General features: G+C 44.8%; 2 protein-coding genes across 2 annotated transcripts in view; one reads left to right on the top strand and one right to left on the bottom strand.

The window, feature by feature from the left end:
• LOC117141499 (myb-like protein AA) overlaps positions 1–12,412 on the top strand; it is a 49,830-nt gene that overhangs the window by 23,380 nt on the left and 14,038 nt on the right. Inside the window, exon 3 of the mRNA XM_033304986.1 lies at positions 11,620–11,658. Coding sequence (XP_033160877.1) covers positions 11,620–11,658 — 39 coding nt within the window. The remainder of the gene's footprint in view (positions 1–11,619; positions 11,659–12,412) is intronic.
• On the bottom strand, positions 186–1,213 carry LOC117141500 (NADH dehydrogenase [ubiquinone] 1 alpha subcomplex subunit 7). The gene has a single exon (XM_033304987.1). The coding sequence runs from the start codon at positions 995–997 to the stop codon at positions 560–562; it is 438 nt and encodes a 145-aa protein (XP_033160878.1). The 5' UTR covers positions 998–1,213; the 3' UTR covers positions 186–559.

Below are 12,412 nucleotides of genomic sequence, written 5' to 3'. Positions count from 1 at the left end.
CAAAACTTGATTACATTTTCGCTTCTGTTTGAATGATGGCAGTCGCTTTTGGGGCGGAGTGGGCGGCGATGTGCGCCAAAATCAAACTTCAATCAATAAATCGATGGGCGAAAGTCATCAGCATAAATTGTGATGCCCAGACAATTAACAATCGACCTGCAATCATCATTAACAATGGCCCATAATCCACTCAACGTCGGGCAAATTGCCTCGTTTTAAATTGTAAATATAAATTTTGATAGCATTAAACGTTATTAAGCATGCAAATTTATTGTTGTGGCCTGTAACAAACCCGTTGGACCTCGATTTGCGCCTTCCCAGCTTGTAACTTCGATAATTGTGTGTGCTTAATTAAATTTTCATGCAGGTGCCATAAATGATTTTCACCCTTGACGTCTAATTAGATTTACATTTTTACGACTGCCTGCATTGGCTCCACTGCGAATCGGTTTAATGGTCCTGCTTGATATCGTAAATACTTGCAAAGTGCATTCGAAATGGAACAAGCAATTAGCTGAACCCCAAAGGGTTTCTCAATAAGCAGGGGATTTGAAGGAGGTTAGTGTGGCCCCTCCCAAGAATGCACCTTTCCTGGAGTCGGGAGCTTCTTCGCGCCGGAATCTCCTTCATCGCATCCATTCGTATCAGTAGCCTTGGACTCGACAGGTGGGATGGGGCTACCACCTTTCGGCGCATCTCCAGACTTGGCCTGCGCCTTTTTGGCTGCTTCCTCCTCCTTCGCCTTGGCGGCAAGCATCTTCTTGTGCTCCTGCACCACGTCGACGAACGGCTTCACCAAGCGCCGAGGATCCCTGGTGTAGTAGTAGTTGGCGAACAGACTCTGGGTAGGACCACTAGGGATGTTTGGAGGCGGCTGAGTGCGCGGAGAGACCATGTCCGCGAAGCGATGGGCCGTCGTGTGGGTGCGGCCCAGCAGGAAGTTGCGCACCCGGCTCAGAAAGCCGGCTACGTCGCGATGCTTGGGTTTCGGAGGCATCTCTGGCTAGAGTGAGGCCTGGTCGAGAAGTTGGAATTTCGACACGAGGCCTATGTGACTTCAAAGTCAACTGCTTAGTGGAGTGCTCAGGCACGGCAATCCCTTCCGCTGTTTCCACACGACTTGACGCAACAGTTGCCGCGTCAATCTCCGAGTGGGACGGGACCACCCCGCGGCGGATGACTCAATTCAATAAGCGTCAATCTTTCCACGCACTCAGCTGTCAGTCAACTCGGCATCGAAATCTGCCAACGATGAATTTCAATTAAGCCCACAGAAGAGAAACAAAGCAGCTAAAATGGGGGGAACACCGCTTGGCCAAAAATGAAAACATTGGCAGTGTCATCGAAGACAGTGCAAAAAGTCGACATGAGCATTAATAAAAACACTTCAATTTCCGATGCCAATCAGGCGGAGATCCCTGGTCCACCTCCCCATGCGCCACTGACGTAAGTGTGACAGCAGCACGCGTCGGGCTTTACTGTACTTAGGGCGGTACAGCACGTCCGGCTGTCAGGCTGACATACGCAGCGGCCCAAGGCCGGATTTCTGCCTGCGAACACGGGCTGGAGATGCTAATCAGGATACGGATCCTTGAAACTCCGCTCACACTGCATCAGATAAGCAGCTTGTCGAGATTTACGAAATAGAGCTGATTACGTCCTTGCGAGGCGGAGTCTCCTTGCACGCGTGTGAAAGGGTGGCCCGGTAATTTTCGAACGCTGCTGATGTGTTTACCTTTTGGCTCTCGAGGAAAATCTGGGTTGGGGTAGTTGCGCCCATAAGAGAGCAGAGCCATTGGCTATGGGAAATGCATAAATCAGATTGACTCCTCGCCCAATTTGATTACAATTTACGGCACACGCGGAAATCGCTCGCGATAAGCTGAGCGGGCTAAATATCAGGTTAACATTTATCTGAGATGGAAAAATCCGGGGAAATTGATTGAATGTGTGAGAAAAATATGAATTCAGAGGAATAAAATGCTTATTTAAAATAGATCTGCCGTAAATTATGTTCAAGCTGAGGAAGTGCCTTGTGTTATGTACACAATGAATGAAGTTAAAAGCAGTGCTGTCATTTTATCTTTTTTCGGAATGATCTGTTTCATAGCCGATAAAATTTGATTTAACCTATTCGGTAATTATCCTTTCTGTGTTTTCAAATCTCCTTTGTTACATAATGAGAACCAATTATTATCTCTACTGAAAACAGCAAACAAAAGATATCAATCCCAAAATATGTGTAAAATTATCCAGCTTGAAAGCAGTGATATAGATAATACTGTTTGCCATTCCACAAAGTACTGTTTATTTCTTGGATACGGTTCAAGTTGCATCGATGATGCGCAACTGGCGACTTTTCCTAGATATCCGCGATTGGAAATTGAAATTGGTATCTGTGTCGTGTCCTAAAACAAAGATAGAGTCAGGTTATCTTGAAGAATACCAATTAGCTCGGGCTTGGAGCTATCAGCTTGAAACTTTAACAAATGTGTAATTTATATTGTAGGGAATGTATAAGTCGGATCGAACCACTGCATCATATAGCTGTCATAGGAATAATCGAAAAATTAATGCATAAGCTAATTTACCTTACTTGTTTTTATCGATAAAGTGTTATTTTTTGTTAATTTCTGCCTTTAAAAATTATAAAAATTTAACCCCTATATCATAGAGCTGTCAATGGAACAGCAGGAAAATTATTTGAAAATAATATGAAAAACCAATTTTTAAATATCGATTTATAAATGATAAAATTAGAAAAAACAAAAACATTTATCAAACATTTTTTTCAGAGTGGCCGTCTTCCTGTTAAAAACTTTTTTGCAGAAGTAGTAAACTCTTCTAGTCTATGAGTAACGGTTATAATAACAGAAGAAACCTTAGTAATTGATTTGTTTATAAAGAGTTACTCCATTATTATTATTATTATTATTACTGCATTATTAAATTTATTTTACAAATAAAAATCAGACTTTTTAAAATCACTTATGAATGTATAGCTGGATTTACTAAAGGGATTAACAAAACTCAATTATACAATCAGGGTTATGTTCCATGGAAATTAGAAAAACAATATTGATGACATTGTTTTGCTTAAGGGATGTTCTGCCACAGTCGAGATTTACCTTATTTCCGTGGTTATTTGTTACTTTTAGTTTGGAAAAAACGCACATCCGCCAGATGGAAACCTTTAAAGTGACATTCGATTCGGGCCGAAATTATGGGGTGGATCGTCTGGGGATGGGATGGTGCATGTGGTCGATGTGTGTTCGCCTTCTGATTGAACTAATTGACACATGTGAGAAGAATTTACCAAATATCGGTTTGGGATTTCGTAATTCGAGCTAGAGCTAGGCCAGAGGTGGCAGTCTTCATGAACTTTCCCGCTCTCTAATGGCCTTTATCGGCGTTTCTCCGTCTGTTTGGCTGTAATACGATATGTCAACAATATCCTGAGGTCGCACAAAACTTTAAAAGATGCGGAGCAGCGAAGCTGTGCGGTGAAAGTAAAAGCAGCGAAGGTCAACATCATCAAAATGTCTGTCTGGCCCAGGACAAGCATCTGAAGGAGCAGACTCGTCCGGCAGCACGGCAGCACACACATGCTCCAAGGATCTGTCCTTTCGGCCTGGTGCTGGTTCTGGTCCTGGTCGTAGTGAAAATGATAATGTTAAAGTTTTACAACTTAAGTCGTCAAAGTCAAACACACTCTAGGGAAATTACAAACACATTCGAGACAAGAATGTGAAGCACGAAAGTCGTTGTCCGCCGGGCTGGGGCAAGATCTGGAGTTCGGGGAGGGGAGCCGGGAAGGTCAAGAGGTGAGGGTGGGCCCCAAACTTTGCGAGTGGTGTGATGAAATATACGCACACTCTGCACACTCTGAACACTCTGCACATCCTGCCAACTTTACCTGCTCAAATCTTAAGCTCACTATCCCTTGTTTTTACGGTGCTTCGGGGTGGAATTAGTGACGGGACTTGGCCCCTCTTCATCCCGGGCCCACTTCCGCCATTAGCATAAATAAGCGTTTCTAAGTACGCCCCATAAAGGTGTAAATGCTCCGGTATTATTAGCCAAAGGCGAGCCCAGGGACCCAAAGACAAGCCAAGCTGAGGGGGAGTCCGGCGAAACCGCTAGAAGCTCTTCAGTGACTTTTGCTAGCGCTAAAATTTAATGGCCGCCAACTGACATAAAATTTGCTCTCCAAGTATTTCATAAAATTTTGTTGCGCATCAAAATTGTGGGACTTGCAGCGTCTCCGACTTTCCTTGTGCGTTGCTTCTACTTGCTGCGGATCCCAAAATGATGGGTGGAAATAAAATTTTATTAAATGACTGTCAAGTTCTTGGCTACTTTACTTAGCTGTGAAATTAGTCGGTTTCTGCAGGAAGACTCGACTCGATGGACCTCCTTGGCCGTGGCTGACTAAGCAAATGGGTCAACTTAAAGATATGACGCTGGGGATAACTCTGCGCCGTAACAATGTTGCGGTGAGTGGAAGGTGGCAGTGATGATGCAGTTCATATTTCAGCTCCAGGGCTCGCTCCCCACCTTCACCCAGTTATCTTCACAAAAAGTTTCCCTCTGCGAATGGAGAGTGCTCGAAAGTGTTTTCGGCACAAAAGTTTTCACCCTTAGGCGGTTGCCATTTCTGCACGAGATCCTCAGAGTGCAAGGAACCTATCGAAGAATGCCTCCTGCCCTCATTAAGGCGTCTCAAACGTACTGTTTATGCACCGCGAACTGTGTGCCTCCATCCAATCGGAATGGGCACCTTCCTCACTCGTTTCATGCCCACGTTTATTGTTTTCCCAGTCGTTTTCGGCATCTTATCAATTTGACTCAGAGGCATAGGCAGTGGCAATAAAGAGTAACCATTGTTTCCTGCGCCAGCCCACTTCCGTTCGCCCCTGTCATTGATAATGAAGACAGCAACAACATTGTCTTTCCTTTGCCAGGACCAGAACGTGACTCTCTTATCAATGCGACCTATTGCCATGACGCAGCCAGGATCCTCAGGGCGCCCCGCCCCGCTACCCCCCTCTCCTGCACTCCCCACCCATCCAGATATCGCTGAAGCAATTAAAATTTGTTGCCAATGGTGGAGTGGAGGCTTGGAATTCGGAATGCGAGTTCGATGCCGCCATCGCGCGTCGTTTGCAAATCATTTCGCAGTTGCTCAAGACTGCCTCCGCGGCAATTCCCCGGGGGTTTCCCCATCGCTCATTTTTCATAGCGACAGCCCAATGGGCGTTAATTGCGTGGGTTTGGTTAAGGTTACGGCGTCTGATAAGCGCGCGTGATTTTTCTTCGAATTCTGTGCCCAGAGGGCACCACCCATTTCCCTGGCCTTACCCCACCCACAGGGGGGTGAATCCCGCCTTGTGCCTTAGTGCGATTCACATTACTCCCCCATTCGGCGATTTAAACGAGGCTTCGGCCTCTTCAGCTTTGCATTTGGTGGCAGGCGCCGATAAGGCGAAGAAGTTGGATGTTAGAAGACTCGGAATGGATGCGCGGAATGGGCCACAATTTTTGAATTGGCAAAACGTGCAGCAAATGGCTTAATTACGTCTTAAGAGATGAGCTTTGATTGTAGCCTGCGTGGAGTGGGTTTGCCAACAAATTATTCTTATATTTTTATGTGGTATTTTCACAAGCACATTGCATTTATGCTGTTCATACTGTGGGATTTGTGAGTACCCAGGAGGGAATTTATCATATCAATATCCTAGGGGGTGCTAAGTGTAGGTGCTAAGAAATGATTCTCTGCAGCACCTTCCTCCGTTTGGCATACCTCGCTCCCGATCTCCTACTGCCATTTAAATGCGCATATTTCAAAGTTAACATGCCTTGACAACATGCCCTGCCGGCTTTCTTCTTTGGCCTGCTCTAAATATGTAAACAAATAGTTTTGGCAATTGCCAAGTGGGGCATGTCAGACGTAACCCTAGTCCCTGCCCAGACCCGGCCGTAACCCCAGTCCCCCAGGTCGTCCAGTCGGGCTGCATGTTGTGGCATGCGGTTGTGCAACAGCAACAACTTTTGCAACATGCAACCAGACGACGACTGGCTGGATCCCCGCCACTCCTCGTCCTCGGCCAGGATGGCAAAATAAACGAGGCCTTAAATCGAACTTTGTACACGGGTCGTTCCGGGCCGGAGGTCGGGATCGTCTCGTTTGAGGTTAACATAATTTAAGGCAGCAGGACCTGTTTCCGGGTGGCAAGAGGTAGAAAGTGGTGGCAGACGGGGTGAAAGACACCACTGAATGCCCATTAAACATGCTGCCAACGTGCGTATGTGCCCGTGTGTGAGTGTGGCAATTTCACAAATTATAAATTTTCCACCTGCGCAATATGCTGTGTGCCTGGTCGGGTCCTCCGGTCTCCTCCGCATCCCTGCTAAGTTGCCAGGCTGCCGGGGGAAAAGTTCTACGCGCACCGAGCTGCTTCCTGTTCACAGGGGGAAACAATCCGAAAATTGATCGCTGTCTCCGGCTTCTCTATTGCTTCGTGGTTGATGTGGATATTTAAGTTATACGAAAGCTCCATTGGTAAATCGGTAATTAAGGATTCAATGACACGGTAGAAGATAGCGTTTCCAACCCAATAATGTACATGTACAGGATCACTAGCCAAGGCGATCTAACGATGTCCGTCTGTCCTGATGATTTCTATTTAAGAAGCTAGAAAGTTGGGATTCCAATGACGCCTAATCTGCGCAAGTTTGTTTAAGAACATTGCCACGGCCATTCCAAAGATCACAAACAACCCAAAACATCCATGTCCATAATTTTAAAATATTTGTTGATTTCATTGTATTGTATTATTAGTTTTTCCTATTTGTCGATATGCCTAAAGGGAAATCGTACCTCGCTCTTTTTATTTTTTATGGAACATATTTTCTGCAAGGAAAATTGGTTATTTTAAAGAATTTGATTTTGAGTTTTGAACAGTACATTCACATGAAACAAAAACCCCTTCTGAAGAGGTAAAAACTAGCGAGGATTGGCCACAAACTAAGTGATCAGACCCTTGTTTCTTAACTTTTACACTTTCACTGCGTTTTCCTGAAAGATTATATTTATTGGTATTGGTATTAATATTGGTATTTGGTATGCAATCCCTTTAAGGTTGGCGCCACCTTTCGATTAAATATAGTAGTAGCCTATGTCGTAATAGTAGTAGTCCTGTTGCGCTTCGTCACTACGCGGTCCGCCGTGCACATGTGTGAATATGTACAAAAGTCATTTTTTGAAAATAAAACATTATTTTTGAGCTATGAAGCAATTTGCGTTTATTTTATTTACTTAAGATGCAAATGTAAAATGTCTTTAGAATACAGGATGCGTAATTGAATGCAGTGAAGGGACGGAGCAATAACAGTTCACCCACTGGATTGCTATAGGACAAAACGTAAAAGCCAACAATTTGTGTAAGAGCAAATTAAATATTGTAACCGTGAGATAAATTCGATATTGCACATCGGACTGCTCGGAAGACAAGGGTCCAGAGGTCAATCGGGTATCATCCGCCTCCTGCGCTGATTGCATAAGCAGAAGCTGGAGCAGGAGCAGGAATGGAGACGGCAACTCGAAAGATGTAAACAATATGCAAAACACAAGGAAGGCGGGCAGACCAGACCGAACCCAGGAAGAAATCCAGGAATACATATCACGAATACGCAGTGGAGTTCGCTACATGACTTTGCATATTGAGGAGCAGTAAAATCACTGGGCGGACGCCGGAGAACAAGGTCAACCTATATCAATTTAACATCAAATGTCCATAAATCCTGAACCCGAATTCGGAGTTTAGTGTCTGCTCTGGATAAATGTTCAATAAATGTCGCAAAATAAATATTTCATAAGCGAGAGGCAAACATGAATGGCAAGCTGCTCGCCCAAATATTGATATAAAATCTAGGAAGAATCCAGGGGGTGGGGTGTGCTCCACCACGGGGTCTTAAGTCTCAATTGCGACATAAATTTGCATTTGTCGGTAAATGGAAAATTAGAGGAGCAGTTCTTCTCCGCTTGGGCTTTTACCGATTATTGATCGCCCGGTTGACATTGCATCAGTATCTGGCGAAAGTTAACAAGCAGGAATATTTTACTGTGCTCGTGCTGCACGATTTAAAAGCATTTCCCTGCTTTTCCTCGTCACTTGTTTGTCTTTCCCTTTCTGTTTGTTGTCGCGTCTCGACTCCGGAGTTTTCCTTCGCTGAAGACCGGAGTCCTGTTCGAACTGGGGCTGAAATAAAAATGTTGCCAGGCGAAAACGTCATCGATCGGAGGAAAAGCAACCGGGAAGGGAGCCTTAATTATTTACGTTATTAATATCCAATTAATATTCGATATTTTGTGCAACTTTTCTATACAATTAATTAAATGTTCAACCCTGGCCGCCCACTGTAACATATTTTTATGTCACATCAGCGCATTGCAATCCGCTGCACATCCATCCACCGGGCTGCCTATGCACACTCATTAACACAACAATAAAGTACAATCGCCCCGCCCACGCCCACCCGCCACCGGCGCCGGGAAAGGGGGCGTGGACAATTAATGGGACTGACACACATGCAGATTTTGCCGCCGTTCGCGTTGTCATATTTGATTTACAGTTGCAATTTACGCACTTCAGCAGCAGGAGGACCAGAACCAGAACCAGAAACAACCAAAACCAGGATCTCGGCTAGGGATGGAGGAGGTGCTCTGGGGCTGGCCGACAGCTGTCCACGTCAGCATCCGGCTTCTGTTTGATGTTGTTAATTGATTTTCAAAGTCAACTGGCGTCCTCCAGTGTCGGAGGGGGAATGGACAGGGTGTGGAGATAGAGATGGAGATGGAGCGCCGAGGACGGGAGTCCTGTGGGAGGAGCAGGCCGGCTTTCGCTTTCGCCACGCTCGGAGATTAGCAGGGCAGTGTAAAATGCATCTCCATTGAGGCGCAAGCGACATAAAACCAATTCCCAATCCGCATTCGCTGGACAATTTACGGACTGTGCGACCCTCCTCCACTCCACCACACCTACTCCCCTCTCACGATGTGCATTGTAAGTGCAGTGAAGCGCATTTGCAGCTGCAATTGCCGAGTGGATTTCGGACTTGTTCCTGCAGCCACGGCCCGTTGGGGAGGGATGGAGCGGTGGAGGTGGCTTGTGGTCAGGATCCGCAGGACTAAGGGGCTCGTGTTTGTTTTATGTGTGGCAATTGTCCAGCGCCCATCGACGTGCAACTGTATCTGTTGTCTGCCCGGCATGCGGTTCAATCAAAGCGATTTTCAATGTCCACAAAATTTCGCAAAAGGACATTTTGGTAATTTCAACGATGTCATCCTCCCAAGTCAGGAGCGGACTCGAATCTCCCGAGGTTTTAGGCCTGTTGCATATAGTTTGCACAGCTGAAGGACTTTATAATATCGCGAGATATATTCCCTATATTCACTAGCCTTCTAGGGGGTGAAATAATCAAACTTCCAAGTCGTACCTACTTTTTATGGTAGTTGGATACACATTATTCAGTAAGTAATGTGATGCTAATTGGCGCCTTATAACCGCACAGAGCCCATTCCACCACTGGTGGCTGATCCTGCGCTTGTTGTTGGTAATGAGTTTGGTTTTACTGTTTAAATTTAAACGTGCTCGGAGGAAGGAGGAGCGGGAATCGGGATTGCCAGCGGTCGCCTACAGTTCTAAAGTGTATTTGCATTCAACGCTAAATGCATTCCGACAGGGTTGACGAGGGGAGCGAAGGGGGAATAAGGGGTGGATTCCGCCTGCGGGAGGGAAAACATGACAGTTGCATTAATTTTGATTGCGTAAATATTTTAAGTGTGCGGATTGCGAGAGCTCTCTCAAAAATGTTTGCCCAGGGCCCGTTGCCTGGTTTTGGTGCGGATTCGGCGGCACAGGAGGATGCGGAGGGCGCCAGGAATTAAGTGATTGCAATTGAGATGAGCTGATTGTAAAATCTGGGTGAGCACAGCTCGCTTCTCCGGCGAGGCCAATGCATATTTAAAGTTTGTTGAAGGACTTGCAGCTAATGGCGAACCTGCCAAAGCTTCTGCTCAGTTCGATGAACTCCCGGACGGAGTGGAACTCGAGCATTGGCAACTTTTCTAATTAACCCAGCAACAACAGCCACTCCATCCCCATTTCCATCCGAGTTGCGTGCCCCCTTTGGCGTGCGCCTCTCATTCGCAGTTGCTGCTAATTTCAGACGCCAATAAAACGATTCAGGCCACAAATGTTTCAGGGCGAAAAATGCTGCGAAATTTATGAGCACGTAGCTGACATAAAACTTTCACATGGATCTAGTGGTGCCCTCCACTCGCTCGCCCATTCTTGCCACATGACGTGATAATTTACTTAACAGCCCCTCTATTGGCAACACGCTCCGGAGACAGTTTACAAGATTACAAGATGAAAACATCAAATTTTATGATGTCTAGGCCATAATTAATCGAGATTTGCAGAGAGTAAGGGCTCATAAAACTTGAGCAACTTCTGATGAATATTAACTCAACTTGACTTTTATGATATCTCGATGTTTTCCTAAGATGCCTGCCTAATCCTCTCCTGACTGCACTCTTTTTTTTTAAGCGTTCATTCTATTTATTTGCCACTTTTCCCCGCTTATTTCCTTTTTCCAGACCTGTCTGAACCCAGCAGCTGAACTGCAATTAAACCCTAACCACATTATCTCCGTCTCCTCGTCTTCCAACAGCCCCATTACAAGTTTTTCGCTTTCGGTCGACCAATACCGCAAAGTCTGCGGCATGTGGGGAATTTTCCCATAAGACTGCAATTTTGTCCAGCGAATTATTTAAAGGAGCACATCAGCATTTGGCTAAGATACCCTTCCGTGGGAGATCCACGTTAATATATTGCTTATTGGTCTTTACCTTTGCTGGATAAGTAAAGGGGTTTATATGCAATAAATAAATAATAAAAACTATCCATATTATACTTTATTTTTTAAGTATATATATTTGTTTTTCATAAATAATATAGGTAAAATATGAAAAAGGTATCTTATATATTTTATATGTATATCACTGTACAAAGAAATGTTTTGATCCCTTTATAAATTTACCATACTGTGAGGGCATTAAAAGATCCGACGATTCTGAGAGCGTTACATTTTGTGGCTTTTCTCTACATTGGCTAGACATCTACTAATAGATGGCAGAATGAGTACTCCAAGTGAACAAAGAGCTGACGACTGCCTTGGTGGTGATAGCTGCAAATTAATTAAATGTCGCGGCGAATGAAATTAAAATGAAAATGCCAAAAGCTGCTTACTAAGTACTCAAAACGATACGATTGCCCATAGAAAAAGGCCCAAATAACATTATTTGGCCTTCTTTTTAAGCTTATAATAACTTATGAGTAATGGTTTTGGAGCCCAAATCCATAGTCAAATGAATTCTTCTTCAAATGAACCTTCCCTTTTTTATGAACCATGTTTTGCATATTCCCAACTAAGTAGGCTTTATTGTCAATTTGAGAATTTTTCTTTAAGAGGTCAGCGCATTTAATCTCCACAGTATATTATATCTACAGATCGGTAACTAGAAAGTAACAGAATGCCTTTTTAATCTTGCAGGTCTCAAGGATCCAAACTTGGACAGGCACACCAGTAAAGGTGAGTTTCCGTTTAGCATTGCACTCCGATCAAAAATTAATTAAGAAGCCACTGGAGATGTAAGTAGTCTGTGATGGTTACAAACCGAAATTTCTTCTGCCCCTCAAAGCGACCGAAACAAAGGTCCGACCCACAAACTTTAGCCCTCCCCGCTGCTCGCCGCAATAACTATAAATTCCCAGGCCCAAGGCAGCCACAACACATCAGCAAGCCCCTCAAAACATAAACCAAGCGGCTCTTTAAAACGCAATCAAGCTGAAAATTAATTAAAATTTTCAAGCGGGATGAAATTAATGCGCAGCCGAGGGGAATATCTCCTCTCCTTTGCCAGCAAAGACGAACGGGTTGTGCAAGGTAAATCCGAGGTTTAAATTAAAACACACTTGCTACTGTCTTAGACGATGCCTTCTCCGTTGGAAGTCGTCGTCTCGATTTCATTAAAAATGTTTTTATGTTCGCATTATCCTTTCACTTTGGCACTCCGCTCCCCCTTCTCGCTTGACTCCTTCCAGGGAGCAATTTAATTTGGCTATGAAACGCTTGCCGCATCCTTGATACTTTCATTTTCACTTTCAGTTGCCCACCCCCAGCGCACCCACCTTTCCCAGCCCCACCCCTCCTCCACTTGAGGCAATGGCTTGTTTTAAGCAGCTTAAGCTTGTCGTTGACATTCGCCCGTGCTGCTGTTTGTGCTCTAAAAGCGCTCATAATTTCACGCTAAGCGAGCACACACGCCTCCTTGTGGGTCCTGGGC

This window comes from Drosophila mauritiana, chromosome 3L (genome assembly GCF_004382145.1).
Source record: "Drosophila mauritiana strain mau12 chromosome 3L, ASM438214v1, whole genome shotgun sequence".
In the NCBI taxonomy this organism is placed as follows: Eukaryota; Metazoa; Arthropoda; class Insecta; order Diptera; family Drosophilidae; genus Drosophila; species Drosophila mauritiana.
This window is presented reverse-complemented; position numbering and strand designations above follow the sequence as displayed.

Bases quoted from the DNA above. Each gene is read 5' to 3' on its own strand.
- LOC117141500 (XM_033304987.1), bottom strand. From the start codon at position 997: ATGCCTCCGAAACCCAAGCATCGCGACGTAGCCGGCTTTCTGAGCCGG.